We start from the raw sequence: 25,182 nt of genomic DNA, 5'->3' as shown, positions 1-25,182 counted from the left end.
CTTTGATATCCTATTTTGGTTTTTGAAACATCCCTCTTTCAGCAGAATGCATTGGGCCACTTCCAGACATCATTGTGTAATTTGAAGATATGAACTTGGGATATGAACATATATATTTAACACATCACTTTTCTCATCCTCCCACCCCTCTAGACTGCACCACTTACTTGAACCCAATGGGGAAGCACGTGATTGCTGACGCCCAGAACATCACCATCAGTCAATATGCTTGCCACGACCAAGTGGCCATCACCATTCTTTGGTCTCCAGGGGCTCTTGGTAAGTGGTTAGAAACCTAGACCCCAGTGGCAGCCTGGGTGAGTAGTACCCAGTGCGAGGGCTTTAAATGCGAAAGCCTCCAGGGTCTAGGCAGGTCTTTGTGTGAGTGTAGCCTGGGTTGGGCAGACACACTTGGTAACTTGCTGGGCACAAAACAGACACAGCTAAATGCTGATGCCCCATGGCTTTTCCTTTGTTTCCTGGCTATTATTGAGAGAGACTTGGGTGTGATAAAATGATGGTATGTCCATGACACATGGTACTGGGGCCTTGGCCTCTGGGTAATGTGGGGAGGGGGCTGGTAGTGGCCTGTGGTTATCCAAGGGTGCAATGGCTTTGACATCCAGCAATAGTGGTCTCTGTGGCTACACCAAAGTACAGACTCAGCACTGGCACGTTTTGTGATCTTTCAGGAAAATCCCAATTTTCCTGTGAAACCATGAAATCAGCCTATTATAATGTTGGCAACAATTGTAAGTTTTACTGTGTGGATCATAAGCAAACAGTATCAAAGCAAAAAAGTTGTTGTTGGTCAGTGCCTTTCAGCCTCATTCCAACTTATAGTGACCCTGTATAGGGTTTCTGAGGAGCAGCTGGTGGGTTTGAACCACTAACATTGTGCTTAGTAGCCCAGTGCTTATTCTGTAGCACCACACCAGGCCTCCAAAGAAATAGGTCAAAGCAAACTCACATCATCTGTGTAGATTAAGTTGAGATTGAATCTGCCCTTTATTGAATGGATGGGAGGAAGGAGGGGATAGGATTGGTCAGTCTAGCTGGAGCATGAGAAGGGTCTAGGTTCAGAGGGGCTCTGTTAGAACTCACACTCTCCTGTTTCAAGAGGCACTTAAGCCTCTCTGAGCCCCTGTTTACCCATTTATAAAATGGAGCTGATCTCTCTGAGCTTCAGTTACCCCGTCTGTAAAATGGGAATGATAGCTGTGTCTTATGCTTGCCACGACCAAGTGGCCATCACCATTCTTTGGTCTCCAGGGGCTCTTGGTAAGTGGTTAGAAACCTAGACCCCAGTGGCAGCCTGAGTGAGTAGTACCCAGTACCCTGAGAGCTCTTCAGAGCAGTGACCGTTAGTGTCATCATCAGAAACCCAATGCTCAGGCTTGCCCTTTTCACACGATCACCCAGCCTTAGAATATTTATTTAAAAGCAGGCCAAGGGAGAAGTAAAAAAAAAGTCTGAATTTCTTAACCTGAATGGACATCACCTCTGAAAAACCAGCTTGCAGGGGACTGAGTGGTGTGGGGGGAGGAGGAGGGTCCAGGAGAATTTGACCCAGCTCACTTTCCCCCACACATACTGCTGGGTCAGAACACAGTGGGTTTTCCAAAGATAATATTATCTTAACATGTAAAGATTAAACCATTCTCTCTGGACACAAGGGAAGTGGTCATTCCACAAAAGGCTAAATGGTTAACGAAGTTGGCCTAACAAATGGCATGGCCTCTCTTCTCATAAGTTTCCCAGTACTGCTGTTTTAAAAAAATAAATAAAAATACATATATACACACCACAAGTGGGTGGCTATAAAACAAAGAAAATTAATCTGTTCACAGATTAGGAGGCTATTGTTACACGCTGTCCAGTCAATTTCGACTCATAGTAACCCCAAGCGACAGAGCAGAAGCCCTCCATAGGATTTTCTAGGCTGTCATCTTTATGGGAGCTGATTAGCCAGGTCTTTCTTCCTCAGAGCCGCTGGGTGGGTTCAACTGCCAGCCTATCCCTTAGCAGCCAAATTCAGAGTGTGGCTCCAGGGGGAGGACCTTTGTCTCCTTCATATTTCAGTAGCTGTTGGTGGTCCTCAGAGTTCCTGGGCTTATAGCTTCATCTGCCTATGTTGTCTTTAGATAGCGTCTGCTATCCTCTCTGTATGCTGGCCTAGCTCTGTGTCTATTCTATTCTTTATGTCATTCAGAAGTGATTAGGTTTAGGACACACACTATGTTCATATGGCTTCACTAACACCGCAAAGAAAATCTTACTTCCATACAGGATTACCCTCACAGTAATAGGGGTTAGGATTCCTGTATGGTTACCACCTTCTGATTCATGGACAAACTTGCTGGCCCTTTAATGCAGGGCTTCCAGCCAGTTATGTATGTCATGGCTGACGAAGTAAAACAGGAACAGACCTGACCTGAACTGGAAAAATTATGGGTCGAAGCCCCGTAATGGGAGACTTGGAAGAGGCATAGGGAAGCCCTTTCAGGAGCTTGTTGTGTGAGATTGGATTATTGGCAGGACTGCACAGAGCCACACACATTCAAAGCAGCATGGCCAGCTGCAATCTTTGAACAGGATGCTGCCATCTTGTAGTGGAGTGAGGCTGTTTCTAAGCCTTGCTTTAATGTTGTTACCTTCACTTTGAAATGGTTGAGCCAACTGTTACTGAAAAATTTTTCATCACTGTCACTTTCACTTCCTTCATGTGAAGCTTTTAAATCACTGAAAAGGCTTGGAGTCTTATTTTGCCGTAAAGTAAGGCTAGCTAAGGAGTGTAGGCACCTGCTCTGACTCACCTACAAATTATTAGACACAGGCAGAACTGGATCTCATTTGTCACCTGAGAACTTGCTTGGATTTTGTTGTTAAATGTCATCGCATGAAACCATCTAAGCCAGTGATAATGAAACTGAAGAATTCTACCAACTTCTTCAATCTGAAATTGATAAAACATGCAATCAAGATGTATTGATAATTACTGGTGATTGAAATGTAAAGGTTGGAAATAAAGAGGAAAGGTCAGTAGTTTGAAAACATGGCCTTGTTGATAGAAATGATGCTGGAGATTTGTTGATAGAAATGATGCTGGAGATTACATGATAGAATTTTGCAAGACCAATGACGTCTTCATTGCAGATACCTTTTTTAAACACCATAAAAGGTGACTATACATATGTATCTCGCCATATGTAATACACAAGAACCAAATTGACTACATCTGTGGGAAGAGACATTGGAAAAGCTCAACATCATCAGCCAAAACAAGGCAAGGGGCAGACCAGAACAGACCATCAATTGTTCATTATGGAAATTCAGGTTGAAGTTGAAGAAAATTAAAACCAGTCCACAAGAGCCAAAATATGATCTTGAACATATCCCATTTAGAAACCATCTCAAGAACAGATTTGATGCATTAGACACTAATGATCAAAAACCAGAAGAGCTGTGGGATGACATGAAGAACATCATATAGGAAGACAGCAAATGGTCATTTAAAAAACAGGAAAGAAAGAAAAGACTAAAGTGGATATTAGAAGAGACGTTGAAACTTATTGTCCAGCATTGAGATACTAATGGAAGAAACGAAGAAGTAAGAGAGAAAATCTAGAAGGGCAGCTCCAGGATTCTATTGAAATGTGTAAAGACCTGGCGTTAGAACACTAAAAGGGAAAGCACACATTCTGCACTTCTGAAGCTGAAAGAACTGAAGAAAATATTGAGGTCTTGAATTGCCATATCGAAGGACTCCATGGACAAAATACCGAATAATGCAGAAAGCATCAAAAGAAGATGGAAAGAATACACAGTCACTGTACCAAAAAGAAATGGTCAGTGTTCAACTATTTCAAGAAGTAGCATATGATCAAGAACCACTGCTACTTAAGGAAGAAGTCCAAGCTGCACTGAGGTATTGGCAAAAAAGCCCACAAAAAACCCAAGGCTCCAGGAATTGACAGAATACAAATTGAAATCCTTCAACAAACTGATGCAGCACAGGAGGCACTCACTCGTCTATGCCAAGAAAATTGGAAGGCAGCCACTTGGCCAACTGATTGGAAGAGATCCATGTTTGTGCCCATTTCAAAGGGAAGTGCCCCAATAGAATGCAGAAATCATCAAATTATATCATTAATATAACAAGCAAGTAAGTAACATTTTGTTGAAGACAATTAAAAAACAACTGCAACAGTACATCGACAGGGAGCTGCCAAAACCTCAAGCTGTTTGGAAGAGGACATGTTACTAGGGACATCATTGCTGATGTCCTATGGATCTTGACTGAAAGTAGAGAGTACTGGAAAGATGTTTACCTGTACTTTATTGACAGTGCAAAGACTTTCAACTGTGTGGATTATGACAAACTATGGATAACATTGCAAAGGATGGGTGTTCCAGAACACTATTGTGCTCATGAGGAACCTGTACAAGACCGATAGGCAAACATTCGAACAGATCAAAGGGTTAATGAATTTTAAACAAGGTTTAAAATTAGCAGAGGTGTGCACCAGGGCTGTATTCTTTCACCATACTTACTTAATCTGGATGCTGAACAAATAATCCAAGATGCTGGATTATATGAAGAAGAGTGTGTAATCAGGATGGGAGGAAGACTCGTTAACAAACTATGATAATGTATGCAGATGATACACCCTTGCTTGCTGAAAGTGAAGGGTAGACTTAAACCAGTTACTAATGAAGATCAAAGACCACAGCCTTCAGTGTAAAGAAAACAAAAATCCTCGCACAGGACCAATAATAACCTCATAGTAAGTGGAGAAAAGATTGAAGTAGTCAAAGACTTCATTTTGTTTCATTTGTATCATTTGGATTCACTATCAACACTCATGGAAGCAGCAAATGAAGAAATCAAATGATGCATTGCAATTAGACAAATCTGCACAAAATCTCTTTAAAGTGTGCACATGGAAAGACATTAGTTTGAGGACTGAGGTGTGCCTGAAAGTACCATAGACTGCCAGAAGAGCAAACAAATCCGTGTTGGAAGAACAGCCAGAAATGCTCCTTAGAATCCCGGGATGATGAGACTTTGTGTCTCATACTTCAGAGGAACCAATCCCTAGAGGACATCATACTAGGTAAAATATCAGGTCAGCAAAAAAGGGGAAGACCCCCAATGAGATGGATTGCTACAGCGGCAGCAGCAGTTTACTCAGGCACTTAACAACAACTGTGAGGATGATGTAGGATTAGTCAGTATTTCATTCTGTTGTACATAGAGTCTCTGTGAGTTGGAGCCCACTCAACAGCACTGAACAACAGTTGACGTGTTCTGATTCATAGTGACCCTGTATAGCGTTTTCGAGGAGCGGCTGGTAAGTTTGAACCATCATCCTTGCGGTTCAAACTAGCCTTGAGAGTTGAGTGTTTATCCTACAGCGCCACTGCCGTCAAGTTGGTTCTGACTCACAGCGGCCCTGTGTAGGGTTTCCAAGAAGTAATACCTGGTAGGTTTGAACTGCTGACCTACAGCACCATACAAGTACTCCTATATTTTGTTGTTGTTAAGAGCTGTCACATTAGTTCTGACTCACAGCGATCCTTTATAGGGTTTCCAAGGAACATCTGGTGTGTTTGTACCACCAACCTTTTAGTTAGCAGTCCAGTGCTTATGCTACTGTGCCACACGCTCTTCAATGCATAGTACCTCCTTAGAATGAAATTCAGAGGCGTGAACCTGGTGATACAGTAGCTGACAGGTGGAAGAGTCAAGGTAAAAGGCTGTGCTTTTCTTGAAAGCTGATCTGTAGGTAACTAGACAGGCTCTGCCCATTGCTTTGGGAGGCAGAGAAGCATTTGGCTTTGAGCCAGACACTCCTGAGTTTGAATCCCACCTTTGTCTGTTAAATCTTATTAAAAATGAAGGCATTTCTGTAAAATAAAGAGTTTTATTCAGATTTAAAGATCTGTATATTGGGAAACCTCAAAGTGAAAGGTTAAAATGTCATTCTGAAGACATGAATGAAGAGAATGACAGGTCTTTTATATGTGTACAGAGCTGGGAAGTTCTGGGAGTTCATTTGATTGGTTGGCATTCATCTCCTCTTTTACAATACATTGGTTAAGGTTTTCTGTTGACTGAGATACTCAACATAAGCTACAGTTTGCCACATTCTGGAGCTGGTTCCGCTGTGCCCTTCAAGGTTCTGAATGGGCCACCTCAGGGTGTTGTAGCATAAGTTATCTTGATCAAGAATAGCGTCATGGGTCATATGCTCTGAAAGCAGAAGCAGGGGCCTAGGAGAAACTGGAGCCCGATTCAGGCCGGTGTCAGCCATTCTAGGTATGTCCAGCACCTCAGTTTTCCATTTCCACATCTGTAAGATGGGACTAATAATATCCTTCTCCTATGGTTAAGCAGATTTAATGACTTAATGATGGAAGGGAGCAAACAGGTTTCTTCATGGGAAGCTGTTGTATAAAATTACTAATCATTATATAACTGTAGGAGTCCTGGTGTGGCACTGTGGGTTAATGCATTAGACTGCAAAGTCAGTTTGAACTGCAAGGTTGGTGGTTTCATGCTCACGAGTTGGTCCCTGGAAATCCTCTATAGGGTCGCTATGGGTTGGAACTGACTCCACAGCACTTAACAACAACAGCAACAACATAACTGTAAGGCGTGCATATTGGGATAAATGTGCCATTATAATACAGGAATTACATTTGCTGCTTCTCCCTCAACGAGCAGACTTGATGTAGTGATTTCTCGGGCTGTTCATTTAAAAACAAGACTACCACCCCTGCTGATGAAGTTGAGGTATATGGTCTTTTTAAAGAAGCCCTAGTGGCACACCTGGTGTGGCATTATAGAATCAGCACTAGACTGGGAAATACAACGTTAGAAGTTCAAACCCATCAGCTGCTCGTCAGAAACTCTATACAGGGTAGGTATGAGTCATAACCAACTCGCTGGCACCTAACAACAACAACGGTGTTAAGCAGTTGACTGCTAACCAAAAGGTTGGCAATTCAAACCCACCAGCCACTCTTCAGGAAGAAGAGATGATAGTGTGCATTCATGAAGATTGTTGTTGTTAAGTGCCATCAAGTCAGTCCCGACTCATAGCGGCTATACTGTATTTTGTAAGGTCTCTCTGAGTCAGAATCAACTTATTGACTCTGTTTTGTTTGTTTTAAAGATAGTATTGATTACCTTGCTTTTGTTTAACAGTAGTTTCTGGGGACTGTTTAAATTAAATTTTGGTATAGATATTGAGGAGTCCTGGTGTGGCGTTGTGGGTTAATGCGTTGAACTGCAAAGTCAGTTTGAACTGCAAGGTTGGCGCCTTAAGCTTACCAGCTGCTCTTGGGAAACCTTATACAGGGTCCCTATGTGTTGGAACCAACTTGAACCACACGCTGTTCTGCTGGGGGTTTGAATGGCACGTAACAACAACAACAACCTAAATACTGAGGAGTTGATCAAAAGTCCTTTCTTTTTAATCTCAAGAGATAAGTTCCTTTGGGATCTCCTAAATGGCTGCTAGTCAAAGGCCTTGTATCTTGTCATCATGTCGGAGTCTGTCTGTGAGTCGACTAGCTGCCACCCCACAGCGAACTTTGTAATTGGGACACATGAGAGCAATCAGGGCCTATACGCTGATTACAGGATTGGAAAGAATTCCCCGGCCTTCGCTATCAGTAATTTTCCCACCTGGTTAATTGCATCCTGTGTAATTACTTTTGCTTTGGAACAGAGGGAAGGGTTGAACATGACTCCCCTGTCTAGTGTTTAGAAAGAATGTGAAATCGATATGGCGCCAATTGAGGCCGGCTTTGGGGTTCTCCAGCTGCAGTTGGACCACTCCAGTCTCCATGGGATACAGAGCCCGCCACTGGCTCTGTGACCATCAGAGCTTAATCCTTTTGAAAGCATGTAGTCGGACATGCAGCAGGAAAGCTCCGGTGGCAGGAGTCTGAGCCTTCGCTTTTCACCAGCACTGTGGGCGATTGGGCCCCTGAGGGCTGTGTGAAGAGCACACACTGGGCAGTTCTTGGGTGTCTGCCCTTTAGGCGATTAAAGCTAGCTCTGCTTTGTAAACCACAGGCATTCTCCTAAACTAATCTCAAACCTAGGGACCCCCTCCCATGCAGACACACACTTGGATGGAAATTTTCTATGTTGTTCAGTGAAACATGCCAACAGATGTGGGGGTAAAACATTAAATGGAAACATGATTTAGGGGATTCTTTCGTTAACATTGGGAATCATTCGCTGAATGTATCCTGTTTAATGACCTAGAAATCACATATTTTACCAGACTTTATGACCCATCGTGATTCATGTCTCAAATATTTGAACCCTAATGCCATAGAGACAGACATTTGTGAAATGGCCAGCTGGATTGGAGATTAATTAGTGATGGTGGAACAGAAAATCACCTGGCGAGTCCCAAAGGAATGCAGAGTATGCATTTTTCCTTTCTTTAAACTCAGACGTTCCGGCCAGGGCAAGAATGCCTTTAACTTGCTGTGTAGGTGGAGAAGACTGAGTAATCTTGAGGAAGGAAAGTAAGTAGGTGCATTTTTAATAAAGGCATTCTGCTCCACTTAGGCATTGAATTCCTAAAAGGATTTCGGATAATACTGGAGGAACTGAAGTCAGAGGGAAGGCAGTGCCAACAACTGATTCTAAAGGACCCGAAGCAGCTCAACAGCAGCTTCAAAAGAACGGTAAGCTACGCTCAGGGTGTGCGCTCCTGAAGACATGCCATTGTGCTGGGGTTTGAATGGTCTATTGAAAGTCTGAAATTGGATAAGGAGGGGCTGTTAAGGGGTGCACAACGCCTGCCAAGGTGGGCGAGAACCGTGAGTAACACCGTCTGTCTGTTCCACACCCCTAAGGAAACTCTTCAGCACCTCTCTGTGGTAAACATACTTCTCTAGTTACATGACCCTCCTACAAGGTGTCTTTGTCTTCCGAGGAGTGGGCTCCCTCCCCACCCATTTTGCGGGTTGATATTAATAAGCCATGGCCTCCTTGCCAAAGTACAGATACAGTAGTGTTGATCTTCATTTTCATTTTAAGTTGAGGATCTCAACCTCATTCTGGTCCAGGCTGTAGCCCTGACATCCTCCCTCCGCTGGGCTTGTCCCTCAGCACTGGCATTGTGTCTGAGTGACTCGGGGTGGGGCAGGGGTCTCATGTGTAGGTGGAGGATAGGCAATTTCTCCTTGATGTCACATGTATTTTTTTGTTCCCTTTTAGGGAATGGAATCTCAACCTTTCCTGAATATGAAATTTGAAACTGATTACTTTGTAAAGATTGTCCCTTTCCCGTCCATTAAAAATGAAAGCAATTATCACCCTTTCTTCTTCAGAACCCGAGGTGAGTATGGCATTCGCTACCTGTTTCCTGGGAGGAAACTTTTCTCCTACTTAAAATGGTTTTTCTAGGAAGATTTGTTCAAGAGCACACCAAAGAAAGACTTTTATAAATCAAGCCTGTTGTGGGGAGTTTCTTGTATCCAGAAAAGCAGTTTTTAGAATTAAGGTTTGGCCAACGTGCTATTTATCTACAGAGGCACTATACTCCTGGCTTGTACTGTTACAGCCCTGAAGGTGATTGTTTTTTGTTTTTGTGTGTGTGACTGCTGTTAGCCACCATTAGGTTAGCCCATGTATCCAAAAACTGCTTAAAGAATAGGAGTGAGTCGATTTTGTGGTAGAAGAGGGTAGGATCATGAAATGATTCCTTCTGGTACCCATTATCAAGATGGTGGGCTTTAAATGGTTGCCTGCTATTTTCAGGATTAAGTTAAGAAAAAATAGCCAAATATTCCCCAAAACCACCTCTTGTTAGAACATTTTCTTTATTTAGCATCTACTCTGTCCCAGTCCCTGTTCTAAATACTCTAAACACTCAACTTACTCTTCCTCCTCCCACCCATAACAATCCTACAAAGAATCTGATCTTACTGTCCCCATTTGCCAGTGGTAGAGTCATGCACAGAGTGGTAAGGGGCTTGTCCGGAGCTTTGATTGAACCTCAAGACTCTGGTTCTTAAATCCACACTTAAACCATGTTGGAGCCCTAGTTGCTTGCTCACATTTCCAATCTGATCTGTATATGTTGTTGTTACATTTCACTGAGTTGAGTTTTGACCATTAGGGACCCTGTATTATAGAGTAGAGCTGCCCCATCGGGTTTTCTAGGCTGTCATTTTTATGGGAGTACATCATCAGGTCTTTGTCCCATGGAGCCACTGGGAGGGTTTGAACTATCAACTTTCTTGCTAGAAGTGGAATGCTTAACCATTGCACCACCACCTTGTTCTGTATGTTTGATCTCCCTGAATAACTACCTTCAAACAGCTGCTGTTACCCTGAAACCTGCAACCACCTTTTGTCTTCCTTGTACACTTTTCTGTCTGCTGTTCCCGAGTCTGCTAGCTAGCCATCAGTCCCCTCCAACATCCCTCTTGTTTGGTCTGCCTGTGTTCTTTGCCTCATTGATGTTTTTGTTCTCGTCTCCAGCCTACAGTGGTCTTTCCCTTTGCTGAATTCTTACTGTGGTACTGCCCATACAACATCATTTCTTTTTTAGCAACTGGTCTTAATTTTCTTCACTCAAATATGATTCCACAATGGGGTATATTACTCAATTATAAAGAAAAATTAAGTTCTGTCACATGCGATGCCACTAATGAACCTTGAAAATATGCTGAGTAAAATAAGTCAGATACCAAAGGACAAGCATTGTAGGATTCCACTTGCATGAAATATCTAGAATAGGCAAATGCTTAGAAGCCAAAGTTTGCTAGTGATTGCCAGGGATGGGAGGGAGGGGGAGTCATTGCTTAGGGCCCACTGAGCTTCTGGTAAAGATGATATAAAAAAAAGAGAGAGTGGTAATGATTGCACAACATGACAAACGTGATTAATGGCACTGAATTTTGCATGTTGAAAAACATTGGAATGGGAAGTTTTTTGTTATGTATGCATTTACCACAATTTAAAAAAATAATATGATTGTTTCTGGCAAAAAAAAAATAATAACATGTGCATTTCACAATGTCTTGGTGTCTTGCACATAAGAAGACGACTCAGAGAATGTGTTTTTAAAAACCTCACCAAATCAAAGCTGGCATAATTTAAGATTAATTTTTTCTATTGGGATTAGTATATCTATCTGGGGGCAAGGCTGGGGGTTCTGGGAAATACAGAATTTTGCCACCATTTCATTGTATAGTGGCTTTAATTCAGCCTTTGATTTTCTTGAAGTATATAGACATTTCCCCAAAGGTCTCCCTAGGTTAGCAGCAGATTACTAATGTTATTAGTTGTTTGTTCTCTTTCATTTTGTTTTACCACATTTCTGTCCTATTTGAAAGCTACTGACTTTAACATCTGGTTTTCAGCACTGGATGCTGTTTTTAGGCCACATAAAAAGAATTTTAAGTGAGAATCCAGTAATGGTTAAAATAACTCCCCAGTAGTACCAAAAGCACTCCAAGATTCTCTGTTGCCTACTAAACACAGACCACAGTGGAGTCTCCAAAACCTGTTTCCATTGAGTCGTTTCTGACTCCTGAAGATATTTTACCTATAAGGTAAAATAGAACTGGCCCATACAGTTTCCAGGGCTGTTAATGATACAGAAGCAAACAGCCACGTCTTTTTCTCTTGGAGTGGCTGGTGGATTTGATACACTAACCTTTCAGTTAGCAGCCAAGTGCTTAGCCACTGCACCACTAAGGCCCCTTCACAATGGGTTTGGAGCCTACATTTCTGTTTACAGCTGAACACAGCCTCCCAGTGACAACAGCATGCATACAGCCCCGCCACCCACCATTAGCCCTTGGAGTCCTGATGTGTGGCGCTCTGGGTTAATGTGCTGGACTGCAAGGTCATTTGAACTACAAGATCGGCTGTTTAAGCTCCCCAGCCATGGTTTGGAAACCTTATACAGGGTTGCCATGAGTTGGAACTGCCTCAGTGCCACTTAACACCACCTTTGGCCACTAGCTGTGAAACTATACAAAGCACAGTCATTTTAAACATGGGCAGCCTTGCAGTTTCCAGTTCTTTGGTATAAAGTAAGACTTCGTTAATATTCTTATATTGTATCATTTTAAACGTTCTTAAAATGCAGCGGCACTGTACTGCGCACCATTTCTAAACCAAACTGTACGTAGGGTTTTTGCAATTTTAAATCTTTATAGAAGCCTTTTCTTTCTGTCACTGAGTAGCTGATGGGCTTCAACCCCTGACCTGTGATTAGCAGCTTAACAGCTAACCCACAGAGCTTCCAGCATTGTCTTTTTTGGAGGGGGTAGGAGTAGCTCCAATGTGTGTTAATTTGAAAACAGCCTTTTCAAAGCACAAGTACTTTTTTCACTGTTATAGGCAGACAAATCCACATGCTTTTGTGCGTGTGTGTGTGTGTGTGTGAACATTTTGTTGTCGTGCTGTGGGCTAATGCGTCAGACTGGAAAGCAGTTTGAACTGCAAGGTTGGTGGTTCAAGCTCACCAGCTTCTCCTTGGAAACCCTATACAGGGTCGCTATGGGTTGGAATTGACTCGATGGCACTTAACAACAACAACAACAAAGTAAAAGTTTACAGAGTGCATTAGTTTCCAGTTCAACAATTTTTTACTCATTTGGTTTCATGACATTAGTTGAAATACCATCAGTGTTAGAGCACTCTTCCTGTTTCCTCCCTGGGTTCCCTGTTTCTGTTTGCCCATCTTCTCTGCCCTGTCCTGCCTTCATAGCTTTGTTTAGGGCAAATACTGCCTCTTTGTTCTCAGGCAGTTGATTGTTCTAAGGAATACGTTCATTCCTCGTGAGTGTTATTATGCACTTCATAGGGCTGTTTGTTTGGCGGAAAAGTAACCTGTGGGTGTGGGTTCAGCTCTAGGTTTGAAGAGTGTGTCAGAGTCATACTTTCAGGGGTCCCATGGTCCTACCAGTCTCTATCAAACCAGTAATTCTGATCTTTTTTTTTTTTTATGATTTTGAATTTTGTTCTGCATTTTTCTGCTACTCTGTCTAGGACCTACTATTGTGATTCCCATCAGAGACCAGTTCTTCTGGTCTCACGCTAGTGGAGGCTGGGGTTCATGTGACTCCTTAGTCTTTTGAACTAGTTGTTTCCTTGGGTCTTTGATTGTCTTCATTTCTCCTTGCTCTGGATGGGAAGAGACCAATAGTTTCTTAGACAGTCACTTGGAAGCTATTCAGTAACCCCCGTGACTGCTCACCAAAGTCTGATGTAGAACATGGTGTTTATGGACTGTTATGCCAGATGACCTAGATGTCTGCAGAGATTGCCGTGTTTGGTAACAGCTACAACTTTGTATAACTTTGTCCCTTGTATGTTCTACTATGGTTATTGCTGTTAGTGCCATGAAATCAGTTCTGACTCATAATGACCCTGTAGAGGGTTTCCAAGGAGTGGCTGGTGAGTTTGAACCACTGACCTTGCGATGCAAGTTGATCTTTCCGTTTAGTGCATTATCCCACAGCGCCATATGAGGAATCCATGCTCTACGATATACCTGGATGTATTTGTAGCACATCCAAATACATATATAGAAATATCATCTGCTCCACTTCTGTATTCTTGTGGGGTGTACTCCTTACGCCACACCGCATGTATTCATCTTAGATATCTACTTGTAAATTATTAATTATTACTGATACTGCAGGATTGTGTATGTAGTAGTGTTTACCATTGTTGCCTTTTGTCTGCCCAGTGTCTTCCTTTGTCTTAGTCATGTTGTGTTGACTTTCTCGTATTGTATATTGCCTTTTCCGTCACCCAAGTTAATACATGTCTACTCTCTCGTTAGTTTTTTTTCTCTGCTTTCCTACACATTCTTGGTAAGCACTGAAGAATGTTATTTTTTCCTGTGTGTAAACCTTTTCTTGACTTCTTATAATAGTATTTATTCCTTATACCATATTCATCCTTCCGTGAGCGGCTTATTTCATTCAACATTATGTTCTCCAGCTTCATCCATGTTGTGAGATGTTTTGCAGATTCTTCATTATTCTTTAAAGTTGGGTAGTGTCCCATTGTGTTCCATATGTACCGTAGTTTGTTCATCCATTCCGTCCATTGATGGGCCTATAGCTACTGTGGATAGTGCTACAATGAACCTGCATATATCTTTTGTGGCAGCATTGTATTTTTTTATTTTGTAGAATTGTTAGAGGAGGAAGCTCTCTAGCTGTCCTAAAACTAGAAATATGTTTCCCTCCCACAGCTTGTGACCTGTTGCTGCAGCCAGACAACCTGGCCTGCAAACCCTGTGAGTACAGCTGTTCATACCTGTCAAGCCTTAGGGTGCTACCTCAGGGAGAGGGCCGGGGTCACTGCCAGGTACTCACCCAGCCCTTTCTCCTCCCAGTCTGGAAGCCTCGGAACCTGAACGTCACCCAGCATGGACCAGACATCCAGGTGTCCTTTGACCACGCACCCCACAACTTCGGTTTCCGCTTCTTCTACCTTCATTACAAGCTGAAGCATGAAGGGCCCTTTAAGCGAAAGTCTTGTAGGCAGGTGAGCTTCTGAGTGTGTGTCAAGAAGTACCACGTGCTTTAAAAGAAACTGCTGGGCCCCTGGGTGGCTCAGCATGATGCCTCTCAGGGTCGGCAGAAATCCCAGGATGTTATCATCAGGCATGACTCAGGGCTGTATGGCCATCCCTCATTCTTTAGTTATCAAGTACCAACTACCCTTGTAGAGATTCTAAACAAATCCACTATCATCAAGTCATTTCCGGCTCAGAACAGGCCTGTTTATTTAGGGTTTCCAAAACCGTAAATATTATGGGAGTAGACTTGTCTTTTTCCCATAGAGTAGCTGGTAGGTTTGACCCCTGACCTTGTAGTTAGCAGCCTAACACCTAAACCACAGCGCCACCTAGTGTGTTATTGCTGTTAAGTGCCATTGAGTTGGTTCCAACTCATAGCAACCCTGTACAGGGTTTCGGAGGAGTGACTGGTGAGTTTGAACCGCCAACCTTGCAGTTCAAACCGACTTTGCTGTCCCATATTTATCCCACAGGACCACAGCAGAAGTCCATAGAGCCTGCTAAAAGTATTATGAAAGAACCAAAATAATGAAGTAGCCCCTGGTGATACTGTGGGAGCACAAGGTTGGCAGTTCAAACCCACCAGCCACTGCGAGGAAGAAAGGGGAGATGCTTCGTGGAAGTTCACAGCATGGTCAGCTAGTTCACCCTCTGCAGACACTGAGAGCTTCTGACTATGGTGGCTGAACCCAGTGCCCTCAAAGACACACCCATGAGTGTATCTTTTTTGCCCTTCCACTGTTTTCCACTTTTGTCATTGACCTCTGCCTAAGTTGAAATTATGATAAAATATGCACACTCACACACACACACACATGTATCTGTTTCTGTGCAATTTATAGCCACCCTAAAGGACAGAGTATAGGGTTTCCATGTCTGCAAATCTTTATCCCATGGAGTGACAGGTGGGTTCCAACTCCTGGCCTTTCAGTTTATAACCCAGCCCTTAACCACAGTGCCACCAGGGTTCTCCCACACACATGTTGTCGTTGTTAAATGCCATCGATTCTGTTTCGATTCATAGCAACACTGTATGGGGTTTCCAAGGAGCAGCTAGTGGATTTGAACTGCCAACCTTGTGGTCCCCCACACAAGTACACACTGATAATTTCTTTCCCCACCCTTTCATTAAAGAAGGCATTTAAAAACTAGTTTCCTTATCCTCAAATCAAGTATTAACTGCTGAAGGTTACTCCAGCAGAGTGTAGACTATGACTAGGGTTTTGGGTAAGTTCACATCACAGTTGGTTTCGGAATGAGTTACATCATCTTTGGAAAGATGTGGCTGAGGGCCGTGGCAGATCCTTAGCTCTAGGGATGAAGAGTGCGTCTTCACAGTGTTGTTTATTTCTTTGCAGGAACGAAATACAGACATAACCAGCTGCCTCCTTCAAAATGTCTCTCCAGGGGATTATATAATTGAGGTAAATATGACTGAGGAAAGCCCCACTATTCATTCATTTTACAGATCATACTCCGTTCAGAATCCCAACTGTTTACAACACTCAAATGTCAAGCCACTAAGATGTAGAAAGTTACATTTTTATGTGGCTCTTTAAAGCACGTGCCTTTTAATAGCTTATATATAATTTGGTCTTTAATTTTTTTAATAAGATTTCAAATAAATATTTTTATGTAGCAATATAATTCGTGTACCTGTGATCTGAAATCACTATATAATGTTCCTTCATACTACAAAGGGGTTTTGATTTTTTTTTTACACTTTAAAAGAGTTGTGTTTTTATGTTAAAACAGCAAAAGTCACACCTATTACATCTCCTAATACTTCTGAAGGGTTTCTATTGATCTTCTTCTCTATAAATATACATGTGTTCCAAAGACCATTTCAGAGAGCATTTTAAATGATACGCTCTTTTCCTTTTATTTTAAATGACTTTCCCAATATCTAAGTAGATATCACAAAAATAGGAGTAAAAGAAAATGGTATTGATGCTGTTCTTAAGTGCCATCAAATCGTTCTGACTCATAGCGACCCTGTATAGGGTTTCCAAGGAGCAGTTGGTGAATTTGAACCATCAACCTTGCTGTTCATACTGACCTTACAGTCCAGCACATGAACCCACAGTGCCGTACCAGGACTCAAATTGAAAACAGAAAGGGTAATTAAAATGTTATCAATAATCCCGCTGCTCAAAGGAAGTCAATGTGTCTGAAGATTTTGGTAGAAACATCTCATTCTTGTATTTGTGGTTTTGAACTGACACATCCTCTTAAAGTGATAATAAACCCAAAGCCCAAACCCACTGCTGTCAAGGTGGTTCTGATTCATGATGACCTTACAGAGTACGGTGGCTCCACAGGGTTTTCTTAGCTGTGATCTTACGGAGACAGAGCCCCAGGCCCTTTTTCCCATGGCGTAGCCGGGTGGGTTCGAACTGCCAACCTATTGGTGAGCAGCCCATCGCAAATCATTTGTTCCTGTTGTTAGGGCAATTCCTGTGAAATCAGTGCTAGGACTCCATTTTCATTGGAAATTTCTAGAAGGTGAGAATCATTGGCTGAATTATGCAGTGAATAAACAACCTTTTTGTTCCTGAAAGAAAACATGGTGTATTTTAGAGCTGCGAGTTGGTGGAACAGAGCTGAGCCCTTGTCCACTTCCTCATCCCAGCCTCATACATGAGTGATTACCGGCATCAGTGAACACCCTTCAATATGACTCTCCCCCCTCGCCCCCATTCTCCCTGCCCCTGCCCTCCAAGAAATCCCTATTTCTTTCCTCTCCACTTGTGTGGTACACACAACTGGTTGAGGTCCTGTCATTTGGAAACAACAACAACAGACCTGCTAAAGTGTTCTCTTTGTTGCAGCTGGTGGACGACACCAACACAACAAGAAAAGTGATGCATTATGCCTTAAAGCCAGGTAAGGATTTCATCTTTGTTTGGAGTTTCTGCTGTGACCCACAATAGATCAAGATGTCCCATACATTTATACTTGGGGATTTAAGCAAAACAAAAGTGGGCTCCTCTCTCTATTTAAATGATGTTCCATCAAGTCTGTCTTTGGGTCCACCCTGGTGTTGTTGCCTGGAAGATGAAAGGCATTGCAGTGGGTGAGGGACTGGGACTAAATAAATAGTCGATTGTCCTCTGAAGAATAGTCGGAGGGGAGGTTTCCTTAGGCCAAATTCTCACTCAGAGGTGTTTACCATTCCCTCAGACTCTCACTGTGGAATTGTTTTCTGTAGCCCTTTAAGAAAGAACAGTGGAATCCTTTTATAAGTGCCCGAGCCAGTCATAGGGAAAGGTGGTTGAGCAGTCCCTGGAACCTGTTATACGGCTTATGTTTTAAAAGGAAAAAAAAAAAAAAAAAAGGTCTTTCTCTTTGAACCTGTTCCGCTACTTAAGTGGAAAGTGCTTCCCTTTGAAATCTCGTAGTGCACTCCCCGTGGGCCGGGCCCATCAGAGCTGTTGCCATCACTGTGCCGCTGGTCGTCATATCAGCATTCGCCACGCTCTTCACCGTGATGTGTCGCAAGAAGCAACAAGGTATCTCTTTGTGTGGTGTGTCCCCGCTACAGGGCAGGACTGGGGTCCTTGCCAACAGAGAGGGAGTCTACAAGTGCTGGTTCCTTGGCTGGCTGAGGCATGCCCTGGGTCCCAAGTAGGTGTCTAGGACGCTGCCATGGTTAGTTCCCAGTGTTGTATAGCCAACATCTGTTGAGTAAGGACAGAACATTGTTCTCTAGAATTCGGTTATTTGGCTTTTGACCTCAGGAGCCAAGGACAGATATGTGTAGTTCTCTTCCCAATTTCGGTATACAAATTCAGTAAAATTCTCAAATTTTATTGAATAAAAATGAAAAATAATACAAAGGCATTAAATAATAAAAGTACATTAAAGAAAAACAAAGCAGAAGAAAATCACTGCCATCAGTCTAGTCTGACTCATCAAGCTCCTGTAGGACAGAGTAGAGCTGCCCCATAGCTCCCAAAGCTGTTTGACAGCAAGCTTTCTGTGTCTTTTACCCAAACAACAGCCTGATGGGTTTGAATCACCAACCTTTCCATTGGCAGCTGAGTGCTGTAACTGCTGTACCACTAAGACTCCTTAAAGGACATAAAGGAAGTCTGAATAGGAAACACTGGATGTTGCAGACTTTTAACATTCTTGCCTGTGGGTTGGAGGTTTGAACCCACCCAGTGCCTTGGAAGAAAGGCCTGGCAATTTGCTTCTGAGCAATCAGTCACTGCAAACCTTTGGAGTACAGTTCTGTGCTTACATACATGGGTCGCCACAAGTTACAATGGACTTGACAGCAGCTAGTTTAAAGTGATAATGGTGGTGGTGCACACAGTTAAGTCTTCCGCTGCTAGCCAAAAGGTTTGTGGTGTGAACCCACCCAGAGGCACCTCAGAAGAAAGGCCTGGTGATCTCCTGAAAGCCTTGAAAGCCCCCTGGTGTAGTTTTACTTTGCACACATATGGGGTCTCCATGAATCTGAGTCAGCTCATTGGTAACTAGGAATAACACCGAGGATAATGGGAGAGTTTAATCCTTGTATGAATGGGCTGCAAAAAGTTCATGGAAAAGTGAGATTCAGAAATAATGGAATTTCTTCCACAAACTTTTTAAAACCCCCTCGTACAAGTCAGGTGTTGTGAGAGAGCCTCTGGGTGCCTGAAATGTTTCCTCTGATGCACATGGCAGTTTCACAGGTATACTTACATAGCAAGGAGCTCTGGTAGCGTAGTGGTTACGAGTCGGGCTGCTAATCTCATGGTCAGCAGTTTGAAACTACCAACTGTTCTGTGGGAGAAAGATGAGGCTTTCTGCTCCCATGAAGATTTCCAGCCTCAGAAACCCTGTGCAGGGTCCCTGTGAGTTAGAATTGACTCCACAGCACACCACCCACTGTCATTGAATGATGCACTACAGATTTATGCAAGTTATAAATCATGCATCAATTTTAAACAGTTTTTTTTTTTTTTTTTTTAAATGGTCAGCCCTGCCATTGCTTAGTGTGTGTGGTTTGAAGAGCTGTGGGTCAAGAAAGTCCCCGCAGCACTTGTGTTCTGTGGAAGGTCACTTCAAGTTAAGCACAAGTTTTGGCCATTTGTTGCTCCACTGGGGAAATCAACTAGCCTGTGCCCACCAATGGAGTTAGGGAGCTGGGATTGTGGGACTGTCTTCAAGATAGCATTACACCCTGAGTCTTAGGGAACAGGACACTGCATTGCTCGTGGGCATCAACCCTATCTTCTCTTCCAATTTAGAAAATATATATTCACATTTAGATGAAGAGAGCTCAGAGTCCTCTGCGTATGCCGCAGCACTCCCCAGAGAGAGGCTCCGGCCGAGACCAAAGGTCTTCCTCTGCTATTCGAGCAAAGACTGCCAGAACCACGTGAATGTCGTCCAGTGCTTCGCTTACTTCCTGCAGGACTTCTGTGGCTGTGAGGTGGGAAACCTAGTGCATTCTCTTAATCCTCTGTAGCTGCCACTTCTTCCTGCCTTTGGGCGGGGTGGGGTGGGGGGATACCCCTCAGTGACACCTTACTTGGAGTAGTGCTGCAGCTTCCAAATGGGGACCAGCTCCGGCGCTCTTCTTTCAGCCTGTCCATCCCGTACCAGCACTGTCTCCTGATATATCATGACTCTGATACCAAAGCAGGAGGTATTGTGGGTACTGAAACAGCCATGCATGCTATGGGAAGGTGTGAATGGTGTCAAATGGCGGCTGTTCCCTGAGGGTGACCGCTAGTGAGCATGCTGTGCACACAAGAGAGGGGAAAAGAGTTCAACAGCTTTGGGGGAAGAAGTTTTTCTATGAGGGAATGGAAAATGGACTGCCAATATAGTAGATCTTGGGGTCAAGGAAGGAATGATGACTAAAGGGCTCTCTGAGGGCATCTAACCATTGACTGGTATAAAGCATTGCGAAGGGAGACATCAGTGTTGGGAGAACGAGGACATTCTCTAGGAGGCCAGAAGGGGACCTCTCCCCAAAACCGTAATGTATTGAGTTCTCAAAGCAATCTACTCTGGTTTCATTCAACATTCTCTTGAGTTAAGATATTAAAATCTTAACTAACACCATAGCATTAATTCAGAGCTAAATGTAAAAAGCTCTTGTGGAAAGCACATTCTATTTCTCAGAAACACAAGAATTGTATAAATAATTGTATGATTGGAAGTTATTCAGGCTTTGAAATTGCCCTCTCTTTAATCTCTTCATGTGGTGAGGCTGCCCCCTAGTGTCTTAAAAAAAGATTACAAGGCTGACCAGGTTTCCCCTGAAAGCAGGCTTGAGTCTGGCAGATCTAGCAGTGGCAGACTGTAGTTTGTGGCGCTCATTGTCTTCAGAAGCCACAGACAGCTCAGTTTGCTCTGCTTTGTAAGTAATTATCCTCAGGGGTAAAAACGTTTCCAATTATGAATTAAATACTGGAAACTAGAGAAAAGGCTGACAAGTAAACGCTTGCCTTGTTTTAATCCCAACCTGGAGAATAGAGGATGCTTTCAAACAGTTAGTGTTTGATGGCTTTCTTTCTATCTAGTTTTTATATTATTTTATTTTAATTTATTGATCAAAGAAGCTCATTCATTTGGTTTTGCAGTAGGGGCTCATGGGAATGTTTATATTTATTAATTTTTCAGTCTCTTCACTAAATAATTTTCAACAATTTCTTTATAAGCTGTACTTTTAATAACCACACAAGTTGTACTATTGGTTTACCATATTTGAGTTAGCTCAAAATGTTAAATATCTCAGTTGATAAATTTCACCCCGTTTATCATGATTTTCTAAGAATAGATGCCTGGAAATGGAATTGTTGTGTCAACGATGTGGGCATTAAAATAAAACAAAACAAAAAGCCTACCATTGTCATTTAACCTGTAACTTACATAGTGTTAGCAAGAATTAAGGAAAAGCTGAGGCAGTCCAGGCTTACTTCTGCAAATGGGTGCATTCTGGGTGCTTTCTTCCCTTTTGCAACATCTTAGAACGAAAGAGAATAAAATCCTTAAGACTTCCCTTCTCCTGTAAGACTGTGGCTACTGGCTCATAGTTGCTAAATTGCTGAAGCGATGCTTTCACCAGAATCGGATAGAAGTGGTGTGAAAGGTGAGGCCCTATCACAGGGTCATGGGTGTCTGGGTTTCTCCCCACCCTGCTCCAGTCCAGCAGCCTGCAGGGGTGTGCCACCACAGACCCTTGTGAGACCACAGAGGGAGACACCAGTCATTACAAATGTGACAAGTTACTGTGGTTTACCACCCTGCTTGCCAGCTGCAGACCACACTGTGGACCACAGTGTGGATGTCACAGGCGGGGCTGTGAGTGGATGGAGTGATGGTCTCTCTGAAGTACACTGTCTAGACATGGTCACCCGGGACTGGAGGGGACTCTGTCATTCAAGTCTGAACTCCACTTTCTAGCCCGCTTAGGGGTTACTCACCATGTCATCTCAGAGCCTCCCAGAGGGGGCTTCCTCTTCTGGATCTGCCCCTCTCCCAACCGGGCAGCTTCACCCGTCAGACACACTAACGCCAATTCTTCCATTTTCTGAACTCCCCCCCACCCTAAATTCCTTGAGGGCATCACATGTTGTGTGTGGCTTAGAGAAGTTTCTATAAGCTCTGCTTCTGTGTCTCGCTCATAGGGTGGGGATGATAATGACCCCACATGAAGGATGGCAGGCCCTGCCCTGAGCCTGGGTGTGGTGGTCTCCCATAGAAGGCAGTTGGACATTTAGGGTCTGCCGCACAGCAGTGCTGAGTGTGGTGAGGGGTGGTTGGCATGCCCTTCTTGGAACATTGTTGTTCTTCTTTCTCTGCTCTCAGGTTTTCACTGAGCATGCTCTGTAGGTGAGGTGAGACCCTGTGTTCTCTTTCCAGGTGACTCTGGACTTGTGGGAAGACTTTAACCTTTGCCGAGAAGGGCAGCGGGAGTGGGTCATTCGAAAGATCCATGAGTCCCAGTTCATCATCGTGGTCTGTTCCAAAGGCATGAAGTACTTTGTGGACAAGAAGAACTACAAGCACAAAGCGGGTGGCAGAGGCACGGGAAAGGGGGAGCTCTTCCTGGTGGCCATGACGACCATTGCTGAGAAGCTCCGCCAGGCCAAGCAGAGCGCCACTGCGCTCAGCAAGTTCATCGCAGTTTACTTCGATTACTCCTGTGAGGGGGACGTTCCTGGTGTCCTGGACCTGAGCACCAAGTACAAACTTATGGACCACCTCCCCCAGCTCTGCTCCCACCTGCACTCCCGAGACCTCGGCATGCAGGAACCTGGACCCTACTCTGGCCACATCAGCAGGCGGAACTACTTCCGGAGCAAATCGGGCCGGTCCCTGTACGTCGCCATCTGCAACATGCACCAGTTTATTGATGAGGAGCCTGACTGGTTTGAGAAGCAGTACATTCCCTTCCTTCCTCCCTCACTCCGCTCCCGGGAGCCAGTGCTGGAGAAGTTTGACTCGGGCTTGGTTTTAAATGATGTCATGTGCAAACCAGGGACTGAGAGCAGTTACTGCCTGAAGGCCGAGGCAGCCGTGCTCGGGGCAGCTGCACTGTCCAGCTCACGCTTGGGGAGTCAGCCTCTAAGCCTGGACGAAGACACTGAGGCCCGAACTGCCCCAGAGGGCAGCTCTGTCCTGCGGCCCCTGCTACACATGGTGAAGGCAGCCAGCCCTTCGGACATGCCTCGGGACTCGGGCATCTACGACTCATCTGTGCCCTCGTCTGAGCTGTCCCTGCCTCTGATGGAAGGCCTCTCACCAGACCAAACAGAAACCTCTTCTTTGACAGAGAGTATGTCTTCCTCCTCAGGCCTGGGTAAGGAGCTCAGGGCGCCGACAGGCAGTGGGTCTGGCTCCTCACCTGGGCCACAGCCTTCATCCACAGTCCGTAAAAATGATTTTCTAACTTCGGTGTGAACTTAATTGGTAGCAAACGCTGATGTGAAGTAGCATGAGTCTGCTGATAGTTTTGATTTATCCTAGGTCGCACAGAACAGGTTTGAGCTGTATATTGATGTGAAATTAGGGTGAGCTGCCCAGACCCCATTAGAGGTTTTCTGTAATGTCCAGTATGTGGATCATATGACCTTTCTGAAACCCTAAAACATCTCAAGACCAATGCTTGTTGTGCCCAAGGGTTTTGAATAAGGCTTGTAGATAAACTTGTATCTTTTTGGGGAAAGGTTCCTAGGTGGCACAAATAATTTCTGCTCGACTGTTGCTAACTTAAAGGTTGACAATGCCAACCCACCAACAGTGCCATCCAAGAAAACCTGTAGATCTATGTGTGTAAGATTATAGCTAAAAACCCTTAGAGCAGTTCCACTCTGCTTTGGGTCCCAGTGGATTCTACCGCAGCGGAGTTTCTCTTTGCTGGCACCTGCTTACTTCACCCCATCTCTTGCTGTCTTTAGAGCCACATCCTATGGGACATGGGAATTATGGACACACTGTCTCTCCATGATAGCTCTGCACTGATCCCCAGGAAGGAGGGCTCGATGAAGAGAGTACAGTTAATGGGAGTGGCACATGGAACCCCTTGCCCCCCCTCAGGAAGGTCTCTTCCTTCCTCAGATGTATGCACCTGAGGAAGGGTAAGGATATGAGCAGGATAAGGATTGGCGTCGGGGAGATGCCTGACTCCTTATGCAAACCAAGGTTTCAGCTGCATTAGGGACATTCCTGACTCAGGACGTGCAATGACCTTGTGACTCTGCTCTCTCTCTTCCTCAGGTGAGGAAGAGCCTCCTTCCCTTCCCTCCAAGCTCCTGTCCTCTGGGGCATGCACAGCAGACCTGGGGTGCCACAGCTACACTGATGAACTCCGCACGGTCGCCCCTTTATAAGGAATGGAAGTGTCGAAGCATTGCCACTTTAGCTGCCGCCTCTCCCTGGCTCACCAGTTCCCCTCTGTGGTTGCACAGCCACTTTGGAGCTAAGGTCTTGAACAAGGATATTCTGAGTGAAATGTTGGCCAGTACTTGCTCTCCTTGCCCGCAACCCTCCTCCAGATGCCATGACAAAACGTCCAGTTCTCTAAAGCCTGTGGAACTCTGAGGGCTTGTCTGTAGGTGTGAAAACGTCTGATTGACCACATTACATCAGTCCTCAGATTTGGGCCTGTTCCAGGGACGGGGAGATGCGAAGAGAAACAGGAAAGATTCGCACTGGTCCTCAGACTTAATCTGTCTCAGCATGTTTCGCCTATGTGCTTCAGGCATCATTGATTTGAAATGCTTTGTGGAAGAAGCATTTGTGGTGTCATTGTAGCCACAGAAAATCAAGAGCCCAACTGCCTGTCATCGGTGTATCGGTGTCTGGAATGAATGGCAGGTAACATTCCTGTCGTTTCTGATGTGGAACTTACAATGCCATGTGAATTCAGGAAGCACAAAATCAGAGGTCACGGAGGTGGAAGGAAATGCAGTCTCCTCTTATCAATCAAGTCTTTGTATCAGCTGACATGCCTGGCCAGACTGACCCTCGTGACCATTCTGTCTAGGACACTTGGATCGTCTTGCAGAACCCCTATGTGATCTGCGTCAGTGGATGCCAGGTGATCCCGAGCTCCGTTGGCCTCACTGTCTCTGATGTTGGTGTGCTG

The 25,182-nt window shown here is 44.1% G+C and overlaps 1 protein-coding gene across 1 annotated transcript in view; it reads left to right on the top strand.

Moving 5' to 3' along the window:
• IL17RD (interleukin 17 receptor D) overlaps positions 1-24,424 on the top strand; it is an 84,029-nt gene extending 59,605 nt beyond the window's left edge. The window contains exons 3-13 of the mRNA XM_006862063.1: positions 154-279; positions 8,597-8,715; positions 9,251-9,371; positions 14,259-14,303; positions 14,403-14,554; positions 15,947-16,012; positions 17,420-17,474; positions 17,990-18,100; positions 19,829-20,013; positions 22,455-23,394; positions 24,312-24,424. Coding sequence (XP_006862125.1) covers positions 154-279; positions 8,597-8,715; positions 9,251-9,371; positions 14,259-14,303; positions 14,403-14,554; positions 15,947-16,012; positions 17,420-17,474; positions 17,990-18,100; positions 19,829-20,013; positions 22,455-23,394; positions 24,312-24,424 — 2,033 coding nt within the window. The remainder of the gene's footprint in view (positions 1-153; positions 280-8,596; positions 8,716-9,250; positions 9,372-14,258; positions 14,304-14,402; positions 14,555-15,946; positions 16,013-17,419; positions 17,475-17,989; positions 18,101-19,828; positions 20,014-22,454; positions 23,395-24,311) is intronic.
• Positions 24,425-25,182: the final 758 nt, after the last annotated feature.

The sequence above is a fragment of the Chrysochloris asiatica genome, unplaced genomic scaffold, assembly GCF_000296735.1.
Source record: "Chrysochloris asiatica unplaced genomic scaffold, ChrAsi1.0 scaffold00046, whole genome shotgun sequence".
NCBI classification, from domain to species: Eukaryota; Metazoa; Chordata; class Mammalia; order Afrosoricida; family Chrysochloridae; genus Chrysochloris; species Chrysochloris asiatica.
Note: the sequence above shows the minus strand (reverse complement) of the source record. Positions and strands in the feature narration are given on the sequence as shown.